General features: G+C 38.4%; 1 protein-coding gene across 3 annotated transcripts in view; it reads right to left on the reverse strand.

Moving 5' to 3' along the window:
* TANGO6 (transport and golgi organization 6 homolog) overlaps positions 1-25,519 on the reverse strand; it is a 133,684-nt gene that overhangs the window by 31,413 nt on the left and 76,752 nt on the right. For all 3 annotated transcript variants that reach the window (XM_054579277.1, XM_054579275.1, XM_054579276.1), the window contains one exon: positions 3,448-3,599. In XM_054579277.1, coding sequence (XP_054435252.1) covers positions 3,448-3,599 — 152 coding nt within the window. The remainder of the gene's footprint in view (positions 1-3,447; positions 3,600-25,519) is intronic.

Here is a 25,519-nt window from a genome sequence, read left to right on the forward strand (position 1 = left end):
GTTCATTAGATTCCATATATAAGTGGAATCATATGGTGTTTGTCTTTCTCTGACTGGCTTATTTCCGTTAGCATAATACCCTGTAGGTCCACTCATGTAGGTCCAATCAAGGCCATTAGGCCCTGATTTCAAAAAAGAAGAAATCAAAGGTAAGATTTCCTTCTTTTTTGCAAAAGCAGCCTTATAAATGAACTAAAAACATTTATTCAGAGAAAATATTGAGGAGTGGTTAAGAGCGTGGACTCAGGACCCAACTGCCAGCATTTAAATCCTAGTCTGGCTACTTCCTATTGACATGACTTGGCAACTTATTTAATTTCTCTGTGCCTCAATTTCCTCTGTGAGGACTGGATCAGCTGACATATGTAAGGCACTGAGAAGAGTATAAAGTGCTTACTATTATTGCTCTTTTGAAAATAGGTAGGAACTAGTCTTCCCAAATAAGCATTACCCTCCTATTCCTTCAATATTAATCAAACAACACACTGAGTACCCACTATATGCCAAGGACTGCAACAGACACTTGGCGTGCAAAGGTGAATAAATATTGGTTCAGTCCTTATTATGCTTGCAATTTATTAATGACTATAAACAGTCCTGGGATTGCTGTTACAGGGGGTCCAGGTCTCCAGAAGTGGGGCAGGGTCACCAGACAAGAGGTTTTCCAGGCAGGTGCCCCCACAGTGGCAGCTCCTCACATCTGGTTTTAAAGTTGAAATAAAAGAAAGGGCTCACTCTTTGTGTTGGCATCCATGGTAAGCAAAGAGCCTACAACCTATTCACAATGCATTTCTGAAGGCTTCATAAGTAATGCTCAATTCTCGCTGTGGTCCAGGAAGTCGTAGAGCTAACAAACCCTTCGTGAAGTGGCCCCTGCTACCTGTCCTGCCTCTGCTTTGCCACCACCTTACTTCCTACCCCCACAGCTTCAGCCCAGCCTTTGGATCTCTCTAGAGGTCTCCAAACGGTCAGGCTCAAACCGGTCAGGCTGTCCCACTCCACAGTGCCTTTATGCAGGCTGCTCCCTCTGCTGAAATTCTCACCTGCCTTCCCGGGTTACCCAGCTTCTACTTGATCTCCAGGGTTAGCTCTGAGGGCCTGTTCCTCCCAGACATCTTTGTCAGCACCCAGACCTGACTGAGGGGCTCCTAAAATGCGCTCTCACAGCACCTGTCACAATGGACTGCAACTGCAATCATGAAGAAGCAACGATGCTCCTTCAGTGTTACAAAACCTGCTTTAGCTCAGTCTTTCTAATTAATGAAACCAAGAAACTTCCCCTGACACTTGCAACAAGAAATTATATGCCACCAGCATCCTACAGTTTCCTTAAGAGAGAGAAAGGGAAGGAGAGTCTAGGGACTCAAAAGGAAATACGGTCTCAGTTCTGGGGTTCAGAGAGGATCTTGATGTTTGGACATTGTCTGGGTTCATTGGTTTTAGAAAATGTGCAGGATCCTGTCAAGTGTGAGCTGATCTACTTGGAGATATGGGGAAACTTTAGTTCACGGTTATGTTTAAAAAAAAGTTATGATGCTTACACTTGGAAAAAAACCCCCCATACAATTGCATCTTTTAAATGGGTGAATTGTATTGTATGTGAATTCTATCTCAATAAAGTGTTATTAAAGATAATAATATTTGGGTTTGATTCAGATCATAATCTAAGAGTTTATTTCAGCTCATAGTTTATGGTTGAGTTTAGGTTGAGTAATGTGAAGAAACCAAGTAAATAGAAAAAAAAATATGGGAACCATTGCAATTTTTGATCCATATAATAGGCTGAAATCTTTAGGTAACATAACCCAATAATCCTGCAAAGGCCTTCTCTTAGGTGTTACAAGTTAATATAGCTAAAGAACAAGAGATTTGCCAAGTGACATCCAGAACAACCAAAGATCAGGTGCCTAATGGTTGATGTGTATTAGAGCAATTGAAGGTTTTAAGTCAGTAATAATCATTGTTTCTAAGTTATTTTTTAAAAGATATAAAATGCTGGACACAGGGGTATGTCCCTCAAGGTAGAGTTAAAGGAGAGGAAATGACTGGTGTATAACTTCTCTAAAAACCCTAAGTTGGAATTTAATATAAGAATAGCCTTAATAATCTATAAAACAAAGCATGTCAAGGTCAGGAATTGGGAAATACCATAAATTCAATCTATGTATTAGTTCATGAGTATGTTTCTCTCCTTATTGATAAGGCACAATCACCACACATTGAAGAAAATTCCTTCTCAGTAGGTACTTCTTAAGATTTGACATTCAACTTGGTTAGCCCTAGGATGCTGAAATTTGTAAAAGAAGGAATTTGTATTACAGTTTTCTAAGTTTATGTTCTTAATAAGTTACATATTCTATATAAGAACTCTGGTGTCACCCTGGCTGGTGTGCCTCAGCGGACTGAGCACCGGCCTGTGGACTGAAAGGTTGCTGGTTCAATTCCTGGTCAGGGCACATGCCTGAGTTGTGAGCCAGGTACCTGGTTAGGCGTATCTGAGAGGCAACCAATCAATGTATCTCTCACACACTGATGTTTCTCTCTCTTTCTTTCTCCCTCCCCTCCCCTCTCTCTGATAGTAAATAAATACAAATCTTAAAAAAAACAAACACCTCTGGTGTTTTGTAAATAAAAAGGTAATATAAACTGTATTCTATTTATATATTTATAATTTAGAAGCCATCTTCTTTCAAAAAGATTTAAGAAGGTCAAGTGCATTGGTCAGAAAAAGACTCCAGGCCACATATTAATGAGACTTTTCTGCCTATCATCATCTTTAAATAGCAGAGTTCCTAGCACATAGTAGGTGCTCAAGATATATATTAATATATTGATGACTAAATAAACATAAAGGCAAAGATAAAATTCAAGAGGCTAGAGGAAGATATTCATAGAGCAATGAACAAATGAACAACAAGATGTACATTTCGTTAACTCAAAAACTCTAAAATCAGGAGGAGCAGCTCGTGCTAACATCTTGTGTGGCTATTATTTTAGCTGCTCGTTTATCCTTTACCACCTCTGTCCCAGGCACTGGGTGTAAAGTGGTGAACAATACGTGTAGCTTAATTAGTCTTTTCTGGTAAACTACCCTGAACACAGGGCACATGTGACCAAACAGGGCCAATCAGAGTATTTGTCTGAGATTTTTCTGTGAATGGGGATGAGTCTTGACTTTGGTCCAGAGACCCAAGTAAATTTCGTCTGCCCTTCCTCAAAGTTTCCTCAAGTCTGTTAGTTACCTTGAATTCTTTATAAAAATCCTCTTGCAATTAAAAACGTCTAATATAACTTTTAATATACATGCCAAACTAGTGAGGCCGAAGGAGGTTAAATGACTTACCTGACCTGGAAAAAGAACACAGGCCTTGTGACTGCCAATCCCAGAAGCTATTCATAGGTCCAAGTTAAAAAAAGGCTTTAGAGCAAGGAATCAGTGTGCAGTACCTCGTGAACCACTGAGCCCAGCAGAAAGTCCAGCCTCTGGCACAGTTCTCCAAGGTTGGATAAGCTGCTGGCCCTGTGAGCGCTATCTGGGTCTCTCGTGCCCCTCAGGAAGGTGTGGATCAAAGGTTCTCGGTATTTTGAGACCATATCCCCTACAGAAAAAGGGAAAAAATCAAAATCTTTTATAAAGCATATTGTCAGCTTCTTAACGAAGGAATAATGACATCATCATCATCGTACATTTTATACTTTTTAAAGTACTTGCATAACCATTAAAAAATAATGCTCTGGAAAAATATTCAATGTTAGGCAGGAAGGAGGCTAATACTTGACCATTAGATTGAGTAACAATGAGGTCCCCATTGACCTCAACGAGAACGGTGTTGGAAGGCTGGTTAACACCATCAGGGAGTCCAGCAGGGGTTGCTTAGAGAACATAACTTCATTTATCTCCATCACTTTAAAGGGGGGGAAGAGGAAATTTGTTTTCCCTTAAGGTCAGGAACACAATGTACTTTCCATACAATTTAAGAAAAAGATGAGAAGTGATTTCTCTAAAACGTTCCCAGTTCCTAATATACTATATGCAATCATAAGACTCGTCCTCTGTTCAGTTAACATCAACGTATATTGCAGAAACTGAATCAGTGGTGACTCATCATAGCCTGTTTTCAGAATAGGGAAGAGGGGACTTCCTTTTTATTCTTAGATTGCAGTTCGGAATATCAATCCTGGAGAGGTAGTCAAATACATGCACAAGGATGTCTGCATAAAGGTTTTCCTGCAGAATTGTAATAGTGAAATTGAGAAGAAACAAATAAAATATTAATTAATATGGAAGTCATTAGTAACCATACATATTATGGAAACTATGCAGTCATTAAAAGGAACATGACAGGAATATATGCACTAATATGTCAGGACCCTGTTAGGCAAAAGAAACTAATGGAACCAGCATCATTCCATTTCGGTATGTAAAAATGCACACATGCACAACTCTCACTATTAGCAAACCAAACTTACAAATTTAAATATGTATATTAAATGTACAAATGCATACGAAAAAAAGGATGTTCTCAGTATTGGAGATAACACAACATGAACAAGAAAGCAAAGTCCCCATCTTCATGAAGCCTACTTCCAGTGGGAGGAGGAAGATGAAACAGTAAATAAATGTTCCAGCAGCAATAAGGGGTATGATGAAAAGGAAGGAAGGTGGGGGTTGGGGGAGGGATTGAGAGCTGGGGGTGAGGGCTCAGGGAAAAGCTCTCAGAGGAGAGGACCTGGAGGAACAAGTCACGAGAGCACTGGGAGAAAAAGTGAAGAGAAGAAAGGACAACAGAAGTTTCATATTCAATGTAGAAATCATCCAGCTGTTTCTTATACTGACCCACCATAAAAGAAAAGAGCATACCATTACATAAACAAAATCACAGTTTAATGTTCCATTTATGTAATTCCTGCCCCGCCTGAGCTTTGTTCTAAATGGGCATCTGTTTAACTGCATGCTCCCCCAACATCACCATCCCCAAGTACATCTACCAACCAAAGGGGACAGTGGGAAGGTCAACATGTCAAGGGCCCTACACTGAACCCAGTCAGCTGGCTGTGGGCCCACTTGCGCCCTTGTCTTTCCGGTATTGAACTGGAGGAGCTGGAACACGCACTGCTTCCACTCCGCGTTTCTCAAAGTGCCCTGACATCATGTTCTCGGCAACCTGTTCCTAGGCCTCACATACGCAGCCTAGGTTTGTCACACCTTTGTTGGCACCTGTTCTTCTTTGAGGATTTACAGCCCTGTTCCATTTCCTGGGGGCCCTGCCAGCCTCTGACTAAGCCTCCCTTCCCCTAGCTCTGACCCTGCTGTGCGGCTGGTTTCTCAAGACTGTACTGAATCCTAGTCTCTAGGTTGGGGGTTGGCCCTGACGAGGTTTCAATGCAGAACAAAACCAATGCATGCAGTGAGAGAATAAAACTTCCAGGACTGCAATTTGACACGGGCATAGCATTTAAAGATCCCACATAAAGGGTTTTTAATTTGACCTTTGGAGATCCCTGTATGTCAGGCATTGTTGTACATATCTCATTGGCATTCTCCCACTCTTTCTTGCAAAGAGCACTGTAATTTTGTTGAAGTATCTACCTTTCCCTGGGCCCTAACTGCCACCAATCCGATGCAGGCTAAGGCCTTCATTGGTCTAAGTGAGTCATGGTGGACTATCCCCTTGTCTCAAATGGTTTAGTTATAGGCATGTGACCCAGTCTGGAGAATGAGATGAGAAGGAAAATCTGCTGAAAGACTATAAAAAAATGTTTTCCCTCTGGCTATGTTAAAGATATGACACCTTAGAGTTGCTACTGCCAACTTGAAACCATGAGGGGCCAGAGGATGAGGCCAAAAAGCTAAGGTCTGGCAGAGCAGGAAGATGAAAAGAATTTGAGTCTTGAATGATGTCATGGAGCCAAAGAATAAACTAGTGCTGTACTGGTTGTTATGTGCAATGATTTATTCCCTACTGTTTAAGCCAGTTGAGTTGCAAATTTCCCTACCTGCAACCAAAAATATTTAACTGATATAATATGAAAACTGGAATGTTCTTTAAAATTGTAGTTACTTCTATGTCAGTTCTACGTCTATCAGTACAAAACCAGAAAAGTTAGATTTTCTAAAACAAAGGAATTTAAGATAGTATATGTTTTTTAAAGGCTTCAAAAGTCAATTTTATAACTAACATACAACAGAAGAAAAACTCAAACCTAACAATTTTTCTTCTAATTAACATTTTAATTGGGATAATAGTCTAGGATACAGCATAACTCTTATAATATCAGTATGTATATATGATTTTTCCATTTGCCAACCTTTTTAAAAAAAGGTAACTACTTACAGTAGTAGCTCATGAGAAGAGAGCTGTATGTTGAGTATATTTCACAACTATTGACATTATAACCTAGCTCATTATGAACTAAAACCACAGTTCCAGAACACCCACAACTATTCCTTAGTCTCTGATTAAGCAAAGAAACCTCAATTATCCTATCCACTCCTGGTTTCGGTTTGGTTGGCTGGGGTTTTTTTGGTTCTTTTCCTTTTTTCCTGTATTTTTCTTTTTCCAGGTGAAATTGTATTCCTGATCCAATTAAACTTATTTGAACCACAAAATGCTAAGATCCTCATTCACTCTTTGTCTGAAAGGTGACACACACTTGACCCCTGACAAAGGCAAATATTCATACCATCCTGTTGTTTCCTTAAAAATATGCATATTATGTGGGTTTGTTTTTTTTTTTTTAAAGAATGGATTGATTTCTGAATTCTTGCACCTCTATTTTCAGAAAGTAATCACCACAGGCTACAACATGTAGACTAAGAGTTGCCCATGGAACTGAAGTTAGGGAGACCATCACCTTTTCCTCAGGGTTTCTAACCAGCTTCAGGGAAATGAACACAGTCAGTAAATCCAGGCCCGCTTTTAGAAATGTACTCAGGTACACGCTAGTCCGAGGGGTTTATCTTAGTTCAGCATTAATGACTTCTACTTTGTGCAATGATAATGGCAACACCTGGCCATCTGCATCTTCATATTCTTGTCAGGATGTCAGCAATAAGCAACCTTCCTGAGAGGCAAACAGCTATGTGTTCAAGGAAGCAATTCTGAAGGATCTAGAATTGTTTGAACAAACTTGATAAAAATGAGTTGCTTTGGAAGGTCAAAAATCAAGTGCATAGTGAAAGAGAGCTCAAAAATTTTAACCTGCCTATGATTTGCTTATATCAATTATCGTGTAAATGATAAGATTCTATTAACAAATTAGGATTTGGAAGATCTTCCTCCAGTTTTTCAGTGATACTCTGATCTAGATTGATAGATTCAATTAGTATATACCATTTTATTCCATAAAGGATCTTAGATGACTTACATAGTGAAACAGCACTACCAAATCTGAATTAACACAGTAACTTTTAGAGTCAGGGGACCTGCTGATTTTTTCCCCTTTCTATTGAATTTATTTATTAAGGTGACACTGGTTAACAAAATTATGTAGGTTTCAGGTGCACAACTCTACAACACATCATCTGAGCATTATATTGTGTGTTCAATAAGCTAGCATAAAGAAAATGTTATTAAGAAAATCATAAGGGCCCTGGCTGGTATGGCTCAGTGATTTGGGCATCCTCCTGCAAACAGAAGGGTTACTGGTTCAATTCCCAGTCAGGGCACATGCATGGGTTGTAAGTTTGGTCCCCGGTTGGGGTATGTGTGAGAAGTGACCGATGTTTCTCTCTTGTATCAATGTTTCTCTCCCTCTCTTCTCCTCTCTCAAAATAAATAAATAAATAAATTTTTTTTTTAAAGAAACAAAATCATACAAAAAATTCAATTACAGTATTTATAGAAAAAAATCTGTGGACCAATGTAACTGAAACTCATATTGTTCAAGGGTCAGCTATAATTGAAATCATATGTTATGTAGACTTTTCAGATTGGTTTCTTTCACTTAACAATATGCATTTAAGGTTTCTCCATCTCTTTTCACGGTTGGATAGCTCATTTCTTTTATGTTCTGAAAAATGTTCTGTTGTCTGGAGGGACCACAATTTATTTATACATTCACCTACTATGTGGACTTCTTGGTTGCTTGTTTTGGCAATTACAAAGAAAGCCAATTTCATGTGCAAATATAAGCTTTCAACTCATTTAGGTAAATACTAAGGAACATGACTGTTGGGTCATGCTGTAAAAGTATGTTTAGTTTTGTATGACACTGCCAAACTGGCTGCCAAGGTGAACATTGTGCATGTTCAGTTTCCCATTGTGTAAATCCTTAACTTCATGTCCTCAGTGATTTGACCTTGCCTGTTTCTGATCATATTAACCTAACAGTATGCCTTTTGGTTTTAGTCACCTGGAATAGCTGATTTTAAAATGTGGTATATCCAGGGAAAAAAAGGTAAAATCTGGCATAGCCATACAATAAAATATTGCTTGGAAATTTTTAAAAAATGAGGTACTAATACATGCTGCAACATAGATGAATTCTGAAAACACTATGTTAAGCGAAAGAAGCCAGTCACACACAAAACCTACCTGTGCACATATGAAAAAATTGAATTACACATCGTAAATGGGTAAATTATATTGTAAATGAGTTAATCTCAATAAAACTGTTTTTTTAAAGTAAGTTTAAAAATGGGAGGGGTAGAAAGGCTGAAGAATCTATTTTACAAGGAAGCTGGGGAAAAAATCCATAAAAATCTTCCTATACTGGAAGATAAGAAGTATGTGTGTGTAAGTAGGATCTGATATGAAATACACCTCTGCCTTCCAAAAGCTCAGAGACCAAAGGCTTGGGGACAAGGCTCACAGACTATTCACAATGGCGGCTCCCCTCAACATCCGGATTCTTTGGTAATATGCCCGCTACAGTATTGGGGGTTTGCCCTTGACCACCAGTCAGGCAGAACCCAGGGCCTGCCCTCTGCTTTGGGAATGGCATTACTTCTGCCAGCTCTTTGTTTTCTTATTTGTCAGTAAAAGATGGTGCCAAAAATAATTTCAGTCTTTACTACTTTAGAGCCAGTAGTTGAATGGGTAACATTTTTTTAAACCTCTAAATTAATATCCACTGCTTCAGTTTTCAAATTAAAAAAAAATAGTGTAATTTAAAAGTCTCTTAAAAGAATCTAGAAAATACTGAAGATTTAGACTCAGAGTCCTTACACATAGGCATAGCCATTTAGTCCAATATCCCATCTATAGAAATGGCTGCACCAAACCATATTTGACACATAGGAACCCAAGGGTAATAAGACTTCCTGCCAATATTTAAAAAACTTTGTGCTCCAACCTTTTATTGTATTTGATCCAAGTTTCTGCTGCCTTTTATTTCATTTCTTCTTACAGACCAGTCTCAAGTGGAGATGGAGATCTCAATTACAGTGTTAAATCCCCTTTGTACTCTAACCAGTTCAAGTATGCTCTTCGTTTCCCCAAGGAGATACTTCCTTTACTTTCAGTTTTGGTATTAGATATTTTGGGGAGAAAAAAAAAGCAAAGGTGGTAAAAGATTAAATGATACAATACACACTTGACTTTACTAAATCAATTACTGAAGAAAGGGCTCCCAAGGAGCTACTTTTCCTCCCATCTTGTATTCATTTAGGAACTGAAGTGAATACATTCCCAGGGGTAACATGGAGAGCCACGTACCCTCACAGAAATACCCCTGCTGATCCAGTCCAGGAGGAAATGGAAGATGAAACAGAGACCTAGCTCTACTTGCATATCCTTTCATGTCCTTGCTATCATCTATTCAGTTTTCCTACCAGGCCCTAGAGCTCTACTTCACTACTGAAAGAGATACCGTAGAAGGATGACTGGCTTCTTGTAACATTTCATGAATACAACTTTCTGTCACATGTGTGGACCACAGTCAACAGAGATTATAATTTCTGTTGAGGTCAGAAAGAAATTAGATTGACATGGCAGATCCTGACAGGCAGGATTTCCTCTCCAAAAGTCATTTAGAGAATTAAATGATTAAATGCAATTAATTTTTGATGGACTTCATCATTAAAAAATTCATAGGTAAATTACGACCTATTAACAATTACTTTTCAGCCTTGAATTTCCCCTGTAGCTCTGGGGAAATCATCTCTTTTCTGATTTTGGTCTGCCTTCTCTACATAGCCCTTTAGGAACAGGGGACAAATTTTAGTTAAGATAAAAGATGCAGGAATAGTACAGCCCAGACATAAAATGCTGTGCAGTAAAACCATGCTATGTGCACTTGCAAGCCTCTTTATTATTAGCAAAGCACTTGCGTGCCTATTATCTTATTTAAGCCTCATAAGAATTTAAGATAGGTAGGAAAAAATATCATTACCTCTGTATTACCAATAAGGAGAGTAAAATTTAAAAGAGGCCAATTCCAGATCACACAGCTACTGAAAGACAGACATGTTCTCAAGACTGGGATTTTGTCTGCCAGCCAGAAGGCTTTTTCTACTGCCACCAGGACACTTTCTTGGCTCTCCCTAGAGATCAGCAGGAACTTCCATTCTAAAACAAAGGACTTAACTGTGGCCAACTGATTCCCTCACATCTCTGACATTCCACGGTCTTTCTCTGTTTCACGTCGTAAGGCATGGGTGGAAGGGCAGCCAGTGCCACATCTTCAAACAGTGCCTCGGCAATAGGGTTTAATGGGAGTAAGTTCCTCTTGTCCATGGGCAAGCGTCGGAATTGTTACTTAATAGTTTTATTGAAGGGCTGAAACCCTATTAATTCTAGCCTGAAGAGGAGAACAAAAAAATTCCCCTCTTTTGTAGCATTTCCAAAGTGGAAAGGAAAGGGCTGAACACTTCCAATTTCCTAGCAGTAGAAGATGACTGATGAATGCCTTGTGAAAGCTGCTACGCTGGGGCCAAAGCCATCTTCTGGTCTTGACGGGGCTTGCCAGGAGGCAGGTCGCAGTAGTCACTGGGCAGGAATGCTGGGTAGTCCCCGAATAGATTTCCCCTAACTGGTGCCTGCATGTCAGGACCCACACTTCTCCCTAAGGCTAACTGTCGATCTGCTGTTTTTGGTTTTACCTTTATACTGCTATCCTTTTTATGGCAATGTAACCAAGAAGTGACCCTGAGCTATGAGTAGGTTAGCAAAGATTTCAGGGGCTCTTAGCCCTCCCTTTCCTGATTGTGGTTTCACTGTATCTCCTCACACAGACCACATAAGCAGGGATGATTCAAACGTAAATTGTATGTAGACAGACTGACAGGTGTAGATGGAACCATGGGAAGATCCCTGTGGGACAAGTTATTAAACAAAAACTAACTTGTTAGTGGGACTATTGTTAGTGCAAGAGACCTACCAGGTATGTTTTAAAGAGCCAGAGAGACCTTCTTGCCTCCAAATATTTCTTCTATTAGCAAACTGTATTGCCTCAGAGTCTATTTAATCATTAGAATTCAGGCTAAATAGCCTCCAATTAAAAATGGAAAATCATCCCAAGAAGGACAGTGCAATAAGAGGCTGCCATCAATCCCTTAGTAAATATTAATATACCTGGTATCTCCTTCTTACAAGCTGTGAAGGAATGAGAAAGATATGAGGGTGAAATGATTTCTAAAATTTGATTACTTTCCAGTGCTGGTCAAGCCTGGGTAAGGACTTGTAGAGGGGATTTTAAAAGGGAAGGTAGAAGAAAAAAGAGGTGAGGCGAGGGGCACTGATAGGAGAGGGAGTCCTTATTTTACACTTTAACTTGCAAAGTTTTCTTTCCATGTCCTAAAATAACAGAGTGGTGTGCTTATAAGAACTATAGGCAAAAATCTTTGGAAAAGTAAGAATGTATAGGAAATGTTTTGTACTGATGGATTTTTGGCAACTCCACGAACTAAAGAAACAGAAACAAACAGTTCAAAACAGGAGATGCAAGACTTCTGTAGTTATGCATTAACTAGGTTACTCATTCCATTTCAACTCATTCCAGTTCATTGAACTCCAAGATTGGTTTAATCAACGTATAAATGTTCCAGTTTACACAAAGTTACCTTACAATGAAAATCTGCAATAATCGACTCCACTTCAGTGTGTTACTGACAAGACAGACAGGCTCTCCTGAAAAGCATGCTTGAGACAGTAACAGACTTCAGAAACACGATGGAATTTTCTAGAAGGATAGAATTAATAAAATAAAACCCAGAAATGTGATCACAAGGAAGGAAAAGTTCCAGGTTTATGGCCAGTTACTTTATAAGATGAAAGGAAAAAGAACACTAGATATTTTAAATAAAGTAGACTCTTTATAATTTTGTAATGATGAAAGTATTAAAACTTTCCATTCCAGTGGTTTAATTAATTTGCTACATAAATGTTCAAACTCGTTAAAGCATGCTCAAGAATTAGTCGGTCTCATAATACTGAAAAATAAATCAAGAAGCCTGTGGCCTGAGAATATAATATCATGTTTAAGTCATTGACACAATATCCCTGAAATCAATATGTACTATTGTACATCAGGCCCAGCAAAAGGAAAATTAAATTTCAATTTCTTTCCATGGAATCATATTTCAGTTAAGTTGTTGGTTTACTCTCTTTCAAGTCCATAAGTGAAAATAAATGCAAGTTCTATTTCAAAACTTGCAAAGAAAAAAAAAAAAGGGAAGAAAATCAGATGCTTCACAGTCCTGTGTCCTTTCGCATGTACACCGAAGTATCCAAAATAATGCTTCAATTTACACTAAATTGGAATAGGGGAGTGAAATGAGAAGACAAAAGTATGAAAACAGTGAAAATAAAAATAACGAAATAAAATGCTGAAACATGCAGGTATAATTATATTGTTATCTTTACAGAAAGGACCCTTTGCCAATGTCATCTTGTATCTCCTCAGTTAATGATTCTTGCAGCTGGTGATTTTCAGAAAAGAAATGCAATATCTACTCAAATCTATTCAAAAAGATCTAGTAATTATAAAAGGTAAGGTTTCTGCTATTTAAAGGAGGATACAATGCTTGATTTGGGGGAAAGAGGACTCAAGAATGATTTAGGAAGATGAATAACTTCCATAGTAGTTGAAATGCAAGCAATGAGATGCTGATAAAGAAACATAAATAAATATTTGGATAATTGTTACGTTAGAATAGACATCAGCAGACTTTTTCTGTAAAGAACCAAATAGTAACGACTTTCAGCTTTGAGGGCCATACAATTTCTGTTTTAACTACTTAACTTTGCTGTTGTAGTACAAAAGTAGTCATAGACCATATGTTAAAAATTAGCATGATTGTTTCAATAAAACTTTATTTATGGACACTGAAATTTGCATTTCATATAATTTTCACGTGTCACAAAAGATTATTCTTCTTCACTGCTACCAACTATTTAAAAATATGAAAACAACAACAAAAAGTGAAAATCATTTTTTGCTCAGAGGCTGTCCAAGAACAGGCAGCAGCCTGGGTTGTGGTTGTCGACCCCCTGCTGTTTCCCAATGTAAAAGCTCCATGATTTTTTTGTTATAGAAGTTCTCTGCTGCCACTGCAGTCACCGATGTATAAGAGTTCCTGCCAATATCAGGCAGCTGATTTTCTAATTTCACTGTATAATTGTTTTTTTACAGTCTTTGATCGTCTTTGCAAGAAGAAAGTTCTGGCTTGGGGGTAGGGGAGGTAGCAGAAGGTATAGGGGTGATAAATGGTGATAGAAGGATACTTGATTTGGGGTGGTGAACACACAATACAATATACGGATGATGTACTATAGAATTGTACACGTGAAACCTATATAATTTTATTAATGAATGTCACCCCAATAAATCCAATAAAAAAGAAAAAGATCTGGCTCTCAGTTCCTGATCCAGCACAGACTAGCAGTGTGACCTGGGGACTCACTAACTTCTCTGAACCTGTTACCTTTCCTATAAAGTGGTAATAATAATAATAATAGGGATCATCTTGTAGGGCCATTTCAAGGATTATGTGAACCTGCATATAAAGTGATCAACTATGATTTGTATCCTGGAATAAGACAGGTGATCACATAGTGTACTTGTCTGAAGGGCTACTTAGGGTTAGCTTTTGCCTTGGGAGAATAAAGGAATACGATGTACTCACTCAAAAATAACAACAGGAAAATAATAGCAAACAATACTTACTCACCTCTTACCATGAGAGCTGCTGGTTCAGAACACTTTATATATATATTATCTTTTTAATTTCATAACAACCCAATCAGGTAGTTATTATAATTATCCCCATTTTACAGATAAGGAACAGAGAGATTATGTAACTTGTCTATAGCTACTAAATTGTGAGTCAAACTCAAAACTTAGGGTCACAGTATGTACCTCTCTCTGATAGAGAAAGGTAAAATGTAATCCGAGATTAAGGCTGTATGTCAAATTTTTATTTACTTGCCCAATGGCTGTCATTCTAGATAATCCCATCTCTCTACTTTGGTATCTGGCTACCCCACTACAGGAGTTAATATAATGGTAAATATATATCTATAATGACACTCAAATATTTGTGATTTAATATATATTATTCCATTTCACCCTCTCAACAATTCTATGAGAATTAACAGTTCCTGGGTGGATTATAACTCTTAGCTCCATTTCTAAATGTTAAAAGAAGATGACGGCCTCTCCTTTTTCCTCTGAATCGTCTGTAATACCTACTTTCCCCCCCACCACTCTTACAGATATCCCTCTAATCCAAATCCTCCTCTCTCGGTGCCCAGAATACCACAACAGCCTCCTTGCCATTTCTCAGGCTCCAGGCTCTCCTTTCTTATCCATCCTTCGTGTCCCTGCCAAACACTCCTACACACCTCTCACCATGTTGCTTCCTCTTTTTAGAATCTATAGATTCCAAAATACCCATCACATCAAGTCCAAACTCCTCGACCGGCCTTCAAGGCTCTCTGGGCTGTGTCCCACCCTCCATATCTAGCCTTACTTCCCCAGGCAGCCATGCCACAAGCAGCCCACTTTTGTTCTTTTCTTACGCATTCTTTCCTATCGGGAGACATCTTTTTCCTTCGTTCTCACATGCCAACCCCATTCAATATCCACCATCATCTCCTGTCTAGATCCAGACTGCCTCAGCAACATCCCAGCAGGGAGGTCTTTCTGCTTCTAGTCTTGTCCCACTCTCATCCCTCACAAAGCAACCAAAGTCATCTTGCCAAAATGCAATCATGATTAATTCTTCCGTCCCTAAAATCTTTCAATGGCTTCCATCCAAAGTCAAAATAAATCCGAATCCCTTAACACAGCACATGTGGCTCTTGATGATCTTGGCTTCTTGAACTAAGCCAGGCCACAGAACCCAGACTGAGTTTGAAGATGGAGGAGAATCATAATTTATTTTCTTTTAATTTTATTTACTCCCAAAGCTACAAACAAACAAGACAAAGGTTATGGAGAAAATAAGGATTCATGTGGAAAAGGATAGTCTCCCACTGCCTCTGATGGATCTCAGGGAAATGTGCTGAAATCCGGCACGTGTAGATCAGACTCAAAGCGGCCAGCAGCCAAGGCCAAAAGAACCAACCTGAGATCTAAGCTCTGCCACCGCAGGCAAGACAAAGGCTGCAGTAAATTGCCTGCTAAAACAAAAATTCAACAGCCAGGTAAAAGTGAAGGGATTAGTGAAACAAACAAACAAACAAACAAACCCAAAAAACAAACCCAAAACCCCTCCTGTATAAAAATTCAACAGTGTTTGGAGGACTATACCAGAATCCACAGTCTCCCAACATAATATTCCTAATACCCAGGACATAATCCAAAACTACTTATAATAAAAAAAAATGACCATTCTCAAAGAGAAAGATAATCTACAGAATACATCACCCGGATATTCAGCCTTGGCTGAAATGACAAAGACACTTTAATTATTAGACATGGATTTTAATGCAGCTATTATAAATATATTCAATAAGGTAAAGGAAAATATACTTTTTTCAATTATAGTTTACATTCGACATAATTTTGTATGAGTTTCAGGTACACAGCATAACAGTTAGACAATCATATGCTTTACAAAGTGTTTCCCCTGGTAGTTCAAGTACCCACCTGGCACTACACATAGTCATTACAATATTATTGACTATATTCCCTGTGCTTTACTTTACATCCCTGTGACTGTTTTGTAATTACCAATTAGTAACTCTTAATCCCTTCATCCCTTTCACCCAGCCCCCAAACCCCCTCTCCTCTGGCTATCACCGGTCTGTTCTCTGCATCATAGGTCTGTTTCTATTTTGTTTGTTCACTAATTTTGTTTTTTAGATCCCACATATAAGGAAATCACATGGTATAATGAAAATACACTTTTAATGAATAAAATATTATGAAATCTCAACAAAGTAGCAGAAAATATAAAAAGAACCAAATAGGGAAAAATAACCAAATTTGAAATTCTAGAAATGAAAAATATGTAAAATAAAAAAATCACTGGATGAGCCAAATAGCAGAATTGAAGATGACAGAGAAAAGAGTCCATGAGCCTGAAGACGGATCAATTGAAACTGTTCAATCTTAAGAAGAGAGAGAAAAAGATTGAAAAAAATTTTTTAAAAAAAGAAAAAAGAACAGAGCCTGAGGACAATTAAGAGAAATTCTAACATACTTATATATAACTGAAGTCCTAGACTGAAGACTAGGAAATTAAACAGAGGTATAGTTTATAAGCCAAGAGTGGAGATTAAAAATCACAAAATGTACTTGATCAACACAAAAGACAGAAGGAAAAGAGAGAAAGGGGAACAAAGAATAGATGAGACAAATAGCAAGAAGGTAGATTTAAACTCAGACATATTAAAATTGCATTAAACATAGATAACCTATTTAAAAGACTAGGGTTAAAAGACAGAAATTGCATTTAAGACAGGTTGGATTTAAAAAGAGCAAGATAGAACAATAGGGTGTCTACAAAAATCCACTTCAAATATAAAGACATAAACACATTAAGAGATAAAGAATGGAAATATATATACCATGAAAACACTAATTTTAAGAAAGCTGGATGGCTATATTAACAGCACAAAAATTAGACCTTAGAAAAAGAAATAAAAAACAAGGATAAGAAGGGTCAATTAATCAAGAATACAAAAATTCTAACTGTGTATGCACATAGTAACAGATGTTCAAAATACACTAACCAAGTTAATCTAATCGATATTTACAGACCACACCTCCACATGTACATGGAATATTCATCCAGAGAGACTGTATCCTGGGCCATAAAAGAAGTCTCAAAACATTTAAAATAATTGAAATATTATTTTCATACCATTGAAATATGGTATGTTCCCTGACTGAAAATAAATTAGAAAGCAATAATGCAAAGTTACCTAGAAAATCTACAAATATTTGAAACTTAAACAACATACACCACATTTCTAAGTAATCCATGGTAGAAAAAGAGATCATAAGCAAAATTAGAAAACATTTAGAAATGAATGAAAATTCATCAAGTCCTGGCTGATGTGGCTCAGTGGATTGAGTGCTGGCCTGTGACTAAAGGGTCGCTGGTTGGATTCCCAGTCTGGGCACATGCCTGGGTTGCAGGCCAGGCTTCCAGTAGGGGGCACATGAGAGGCAAGCGCACATCGATGTTTCTCTCCCTCTCTTTCTCCCTCCTTTCCCCTCTCTCTAAAAATAAATAAATAAAATTTTTAAAAAAAGAAAGAAAATACATCAAAATTTGGGGAACACAACTAAAATAGTTCTTATAGACCAATTTAGGTTTTAATATTTACTTTAGAAAGAGAAAGGTCCAAAGTCAGTGATCTAAGCTTCCACCTTAAGCAACTATACAAGTAAGCAAATTAAACCAGAAGTTACCAGAAAAAAAGGTGTTGTGGGAAGCCTCTAAATGGTACCCTATGTCCCCCATATCTCCTGATATTCATGCCTTGTATAATTCTCTCCTCCTGAATTGGGGCTAAATAGAGTAACGTGCTTGTAACAAAGAGAAGATGACAAAAACGGTTATCTATTCTGAGATTAGGTTACAAAAGAACCAAGATTCCATCTTGCTTGCCCTCTCTTGCTCTCCGGCTTGCTCACTCAGGTGGAGTCCAGGTGCCGAGCTGTGCACTGCCCTGTGGAGAGGCCCACGTGGCAAAGAACTGAGAGAGGCGCTGGTCAACAGTCAGCAAAGAGCTGAGGCCTTCCGTCCGACAGCCCGCACACCGCTGCATCCTGCTGACTCTGTGAGGGAGCCTGAAATGGCTCTGTATTCAGTTGGTTCTTCTGATGAGATCACAGGCCAGAGACACCCTGGCTGCAGCCTTCTGAGAGGCCTCGAAGCAAAGGCACTCAGGTAAGCCACGTGGACTCCTGACTTAACAGACACTGTAAGATAAATGCTTGTTGCTTTCATTTGGTAAGTTTTGAGGTAATTTGTTTTGCAGTAATAGATACTATAGAAAGTAATATTAAAAATAGGAGGGAAAGATCAATGAAACAGAAAACCGAAAGGCAATTAATTAAACTAAAAGCTGGCTCTTTGCAAAATATGTTAATACAACTGATAAACCTCTGACTCGATTGACCAGGTCATGAGTAGCACTGTGTGTATGGAAAAGAAAAGGGGACTAACTAAGGACAGAGCCTTAGGGGACTCCAGTCTTCAGAGGTCTGGTAGTGCGGGAAGAGCCAGCAAAGAGGACTGAGGAAGAACAGCCATGAGGGAAGAAGAGAATCAGGCAAGTCTACTGTCAGGCGGGCCTGGGGAGGAAGGTGTTTCAAAAAGCAGGCCGTGCTCACACATATCACATGCTACTGGTGGTTAGTAATTGGAGGACGAAGGGGGGATCCCTGGCTTTTTCAATATTTTGGTCGATAAGGGAATGTTGGAGATGGAAGTCCCATGGGGGTGACATGGAAAGAAAATGAGAAGGAAGCGCAGCCCTACAAGTCCAGACAACTTTTTCAAAGAGTTTTACTCTGGAGGAAACCAGAGAAATAGGGCTATATTTCGAAGGGGAAATGGGAATAAGAGATGTTTTATCTGTTAAAAAAAAAAAAAAAATATATATATATATATATAAAATACACACACACACACACACACACACACACACACACACACATATAAATAAAATAATGCTTATTTGAAGATGGGAATAATTCAGTAGAAAGAAGAAACTGAGGTTGCAGGTGACCCAATTCAGAAGCAGCTTTACTTCAGGGGCTTTCATCCTTGGGAATTACTAGAAATAAGTCCTAGTTAGCAGTGAGCAGGGGCTGGTGGTGGGTGTGTCTTTATCTAGCTTCCAAGACAGAAGCTTGTTCCCGGTGGTAACTGTAGCTCTCATTCTTGTGTGTGAGGGGTGGTACAAACTTAGTCCCTGGCCTTAAGCAAGAAACCTGGTTTGGATTTAGTTCCTATTTTCCTGAGCTGGTTGACACTCTACCCATAACTGACTAGTATCCCTATCGGCCCGAGGCTTCAGTGACTGCAGAATTACTACACAGAGCGTAAGGTAATAAAAGGTAACATTATTATTACATACCTGCTTATTAGAAACCTGGCACTTTACACTTAACAACTCCTGCAAGTCTCACAAGAGCTCTGTAAAGTAGGTATTATTATTAAGATCATTTTACAGATGCAGAAACCGAAGCACAGAGATGTTAAGGTATATCAGAATGCTCATAGTAGCTATGCTCACATTAACAGCTCAAAACTGGAAACAACCTAAATATTCATTGACAGGTAAATGTATGAAAAAACTACAGTATATTCATATAAAATAATACTGCTTAGCAATAAAAACGAGTGAAAAACTGATATACACAACAACATGGATGAATTTCAAAATCATTGTGTGGAGCAAAAGAAGTCAAACACAAAAAGTATATATACGCTGAATGATTTCATTTACATAAAACACTAGAAAAGACAAATCTGATCTATAGACATAGAAAGTGTATCAGTGGTTGCCTGGGTGGGATGTGAATGGGAGACTATCTGGGCCCAAAGGAACTTTTGGAGGTAATGAAATTGTTCTATATTTTTATTGTAGTGATGGTTACATGGATTTATATCAAATCTCACTGAAATAGAGACTTAAAATGGGAGCAGTTTATTTTATGGAAATTATACCTTGGTAAAGGTGATTTCAAACAAAGCATATAATAGTATGTAATAATAGTAAAAGTAATCATAATAGTATATTAAGATTCTGGGGTGTTTTTTTTCAGCCCTGGAGGGTGTGGCTCAGTGGATTGAGCACCCGCCTATGAACTGAAAGGCTGCAGGTTTGTTTCCCCATCAGGGCACGTGCCTGGTCTGCTGGCCCCGGGTCCCCAGGGGTGTGTGAGAGGCAACCAATCGATTTATCTCTCACACAGTGATGTTTCTCTCCCTCTCTTTCTCCCTCCCTTCCCCTCTCTCTAAAAGTAAGTAAATAAAATCTCTAATTAAAAAAAGATTCTGTTTGTGTAAAAGAAGGGGGAAAAAGCCCATATAAGAAGCTCACATATTTTTGCATATATCCATATGGGCACAGGGAAATGTGTAAAAGAATAATACAAAACTATTATCACTATTTACCTTGAGAGGTGACACTATAAATGTAACTAATATTTGGGAGAGACTAGATTTTTCTTTCTATTCCCCTGTACTGCTAGGCTTGTGGTGAGCATGCACTACTTTTGGTAGTGTGGTAATCAGTATGCAGATATGGCTGCCAACATGCCATCCCTGAAAACAGTGCTATTTCTCTCACCAAGGATTAGAGGCTCCTTTTCTTCCCCTTGAATCTGGGCTGGTTCTATGACTTACTTTGACAGTAGAATGTGGCAGAAGTCATAGTAAGCCCGTTCCAGGTTTAGCTCTTACCAGGCCTGGCAGCTTCTGCTTTTGTTTTCTGAGACACCATTCACCATGCTGAAAAGAAGTTGGGTCCAACAACCAAATGATGAGTGTCCACATGCAGGGACAGAGAGAAGCCATGCGGAGGAGCAATGAGGCACCCCAGTCAAGACCCCAGATGCATGCAGCCTACAGCACACACAGCAAAAGTGCCCACAACTGAGCCCAGACAACACCATGTGGAGCAGAGATAAGCTGTCCCTGCCAAGCCTTATCCACATTATAGAATTCTGAACAAATAGATGGTTGTGGTTTTAAGCCACTAAGTTCTGGGGCTGTTTATTACACAGAAGAGAACCAAAAGATATATTATGAAAGAAAAAGCTCATAAAGTAAAACTTTTAAATTAGTAAATTAAAAGTTAAAATATTTCTGGAAGCTACTTAATTAGAATGCCCTCGAGGTAATTGGTTAGTATGCTGCATCTTTAAACAAATTTTGAGTAAGATACTTCAAAAGGTGATTATTTTGTCATTCCTTGACTGCTCTTGTAAAGTACTTGATAGCAAAATGTATTATTATTGTATTTCTTTTTTTTTTTAAAGATTTTATTTATTTATTTTTAGAGAGAGAAGAAGGGAGAGAGAAAGAGGGGGAAAGAAAACATCAATGTGTGGCTGCCTCTCGCATGCCCCCTACTGGGGACCTGGCCTGAAACCCAAGCATGTGCCCTGACTGGGAATTGAATCAGCAACCCTTTGGTTCACAGGCTAGCACTCAATCCACTGAGCCATGGCCAGGGCTAATAATTGTATTTCTTAAAACAAGATGTTTTTCCTCATTGCAATCAAGACAAACAACAAAAAAGAGGACTTTCTTAGTCCATTCACTTTGAAGAAAACAATTTTCATAAGCTACTTTTCTCTATTTGGCAACAGACATAGCAGGGATTCAAAAAGCACAATCTCACCCACAGTTTTAGAAAGTAATCTGTCAGTATATAAGCAATTTAAAACATAAACATCTTTTGACACAGTGATTCCACTTTGGCAAATATCAAACTTTGTATTCATACATATGTACAAAATACGCATGTATATAATATATTTCTATTAGCAGACATATATAAGAATTTATATTGCAGCACTGCATGTAAGTGGGGAAAAAATGGAGGTTCATTCACAGAGGAATGGCTGAAGAAGTGGTGTACGTTGTGGTATAGCCATACCATAAAATATTATGTAACTTTTTAAAATTTTTATTCATTGATTTTAAATAGAGGAAAAGAGAGAAACATTGACTTGTTGTCACACTTATTTATGCATTCATTGGTTGATTCTTACATGTGTCCTGACTGAGGATCAAACCCACAACTTGGCATACCAGAACGACGCTTTAACCAACTGAGACCCAACCAGGGCTATGTAACTGTTTTAAAGCTCCTCTTCTCATCTTTTTTTTTTTTTTTAACTAATTAATTTATTTATGGCGGGGAGGGAGGGAGAAAGAGAAGGAGAGAAACGTAGATGTGAGAGAGGAATGTCCATTGACTGTCCACCGTAGACGCCCTGACTAGGGACTGAACCCACAACCTAGGCATGTGCCCTGACTAGGAATTGAGCTGGTGACCTTTTGCTTAGCAGGAAAACACCCAACCAACTGAGCCACACCAGTCAGGGCTTCTTCTCTCATCTTAATTCCAACATCAAGCCAACTGGATCTCACAGTAGCCTACAGGACAAATCCAATAATTCTATTTTTCTTTGTTTTCTACAACTGGCTAGAAAAAAGGTGGTTGTCAGCAGGTGATATGGAAAAGAGCTGACAAAACCCATTAAGTAAGGGTGTTTTGCACATTTTAAGAGTTAGAAATACACCCTAAACCCAGGACCCATCCTTCTCCTGGAATATAGAGTAATTTGAGAAAGGCACCTACTAACCTAACAGAAGTATAAGTTGCTTTGCCCTAGCATCTGGGGTGTCATCTCTTTGCCCTGGCATACTCCAGTAGAGACCTGAGATGTAGCTCTCTCCCTTTATTCTTCATTCCAAAAATTAATTCCTGACTTTTCCTGTAGATTTCACGGAAGGCAAACTCTTTAGATGAGTATCTTTAACATGAATATGGCTTTCTATTTTTGCCCTTATCTTTAGAAACTTCTGATCTAGAGTAAACTCGAACATGTTTGAGCCTGCTGCTTAGAAGACTACATTCTGACTTTAAAAATAATTAAGTGCTATTCTTTGTATACCACGATGACACGACCAGATCTGAGTTGCTCTTCTAGAGCAACAATGAGTTCACGGAGTCAGGCATCCACCCTTCCATCCATCAGTCCCCCCTTCACCACCCCCCGCTTTCATCGGCCCACCCACCCACCACATTCTCTGACAGGCTCCTCCATTCATTCTGACAGCAAAGGTACACATTTTGGAGACGGCTGATCAGAGTTAGAGATCAGGTCTGAAGCCATGGAAGACTTTTTCTCTGAGACATTAGCAGTCTCATTCGTTGCTGACAAGAGTACACATTTCTGGAGAACAACTTAACACTAAACATCAAGAGCCTTAAAAGCATGCATATACTGTGAACTAGTAATTTCCCTAGTAGGAACCAATCCTAAAGAAAGAACCAAAGATTCACTAAAAAGATTTATGTATAATAAACCATAGCACACTTCTCATAATCCTGAACAGGTCCTCATAAAGAAAGGAACTGGAAACAACCTAATTAAACAAAACAGCTTTCTAATAGACAATTAAATATTATGATAATAAGTTCAGAGTAAACCAATAAATCTTATTTTTCAAGAAATGTTTAATGATGTGGAAAAGTGCCTATAAATAATGTTAAATTTAAAAATGCAATATATAGACAGTATAATTATATTTTCAAGAAAAAAGGAAACTAGAGGAAAATATCAAATTATAAACAAAGAGTAGTTACTTCTGAATGGTGAGACTATGGAATTACTTAGTTTTTTTAAAAATATTTTTTACTATTTTCAAAATTGTGCAAAATTGACATGTATTATTGATACAATTAGGAAGAGCAAGGTCTACGAATAGATTTTAAACTTATACTCTGAAAAAAAAAAAACATGAGGAAGGGAAAAGAAAGAGGGAGAGAAAGTCAGTCTGGCCTTCAAGTTTCAATTCTGGCCAGGTTAGTATTTCCAACTTATATTAATATAAATATTTGTTGAATTGAACTATACCAATGCTAACCTAGGCAGACTTGTCAAGAAGCATTTCATCTGATCCTCTGAATTTTGCTGAAAAATTCCCCTTTTATAATATGTGAACTCTGCCCTGGCTGGGTGGCTCAGTTGGTCGGAGCATCGTCCACTGTGCAGCAGGTTTGACCCCTGGTCAGGGCACATACCTACGCTGCAGGTTCTGCCCCTGGCCAGCGTGTCCATGGGAGGGAGTTGATTGATGTTTCTCTCTCACATCAATGTTCTTCCTTTTCTCTCTCTCTCCTCCTCTTTTTTCCCCCCCTTCTCTCTAAAATCAATAAACATCCTCAGGTGACAATTAAAAATATACATATATGTGAACTCTAATCTTTGACTATTGTTTTTTGCTGCTGACTGAATGCCCAACTCCTGTACTGGTGTCCAATTGCTCACACATCCAACTTACCTTTTTACCTTAATTCAGGCCTATGTGTGAGATGAGAACCTCTGAAAACTATCATACAAAGGCTGTTTTTCAAAAATTCCCTGGCTGTGCTGTGATAATGATGAGGGACTGACATAGCCCGTGGCACACTGTCACATTCAACTATAGGGTCTTGAGAAGAGGAGGGACAGACAAAGCCATTTCCTCTGTGTTCCCATAATACCCTCCACAGGCCTGTCACTTTATGAGGTGACTTGAGTGTGAGTTGACTTCTCCTCCTACTACACTGTAATGTCCCTGCAGGAAGAGACTGTGGCTTTTTTCAGGCTCCTATTTCCAGCCCCTGGCACATTCAGTTACTCTACAAAGAATATTTTTGAACTGAACTACATTGATGTCACTACCCCCAAGATTTAAAAATTAAAAAAGTATATTCAAGATTTAAAAAACTTTGAGCATTAGGGGAGAGCTACCAAATAACCCAGGAATTTATATGACCTAGAACTTGACAAAAGCAGGAAATTAAATTAGAATTCAGAGAATGCTTGAGTATTACAATGGGCAGAGGTGGGAAGTGTTTTTTCCATCAAGGATTTCTGACCCAAGTTCAGGATTCACATGACAGCCACATACAAATTAAAAAAGCAAAGCAATTTCATTTATTTTTCTCTCTTTTCCTTAGAATGAGAAATAAATGTTAGCAAAGGATATAAAGGATTCCCTAAAAATAAGGGATAATTAAAACTACACTTTAATTTATACGATGGTAAAATAAATGTAAAAGGCAGACCAAAAAAAAGGGTGAGCAGGCGCACACAACCACTGCAAAGGTGGCCACAGGCTCTAATGAGGGCGCACTTCCGTGTTTGGCAGACATCAAAGACAACTGTCCTCTAGAAAACTATGCTCATAGGATTGGGATAAAACAGAAAAAATTAGCCACATGCAGAAGCTTCCACATCCAAAAGCATCTGTAAATCTATTTTTTTTTTTTTTTTTTTAGATTTTAGAAAGGTATGAATAACTTTTCAAACTCTGTCCAGTGAGACGGCAATCTACCTTGTAACTGAGGTGCGTCAAGGCCTCCGGGATGGCTACATGGGTTGC

The sequence above is a fragment of the Pteronotus mesoamericanus genome, unplaced genomic scaffold, assembly GCF_021234165.1.
Source record: "Pteronotus mesoamericanus isolate MK-2021 breed Mesoamerican mustached bat unplaced genomic scaffold, CSHL_Meso_final contig_52, whole genome shotgun sequence".
Taxonomy (NCBI): domain Eukaryota; kingdom Metazoa; phylum Chordata; class Mammalia; order Chiroptera; family Mormoopidae; genus Pteronotus; species Pteronotus mesoamericanus.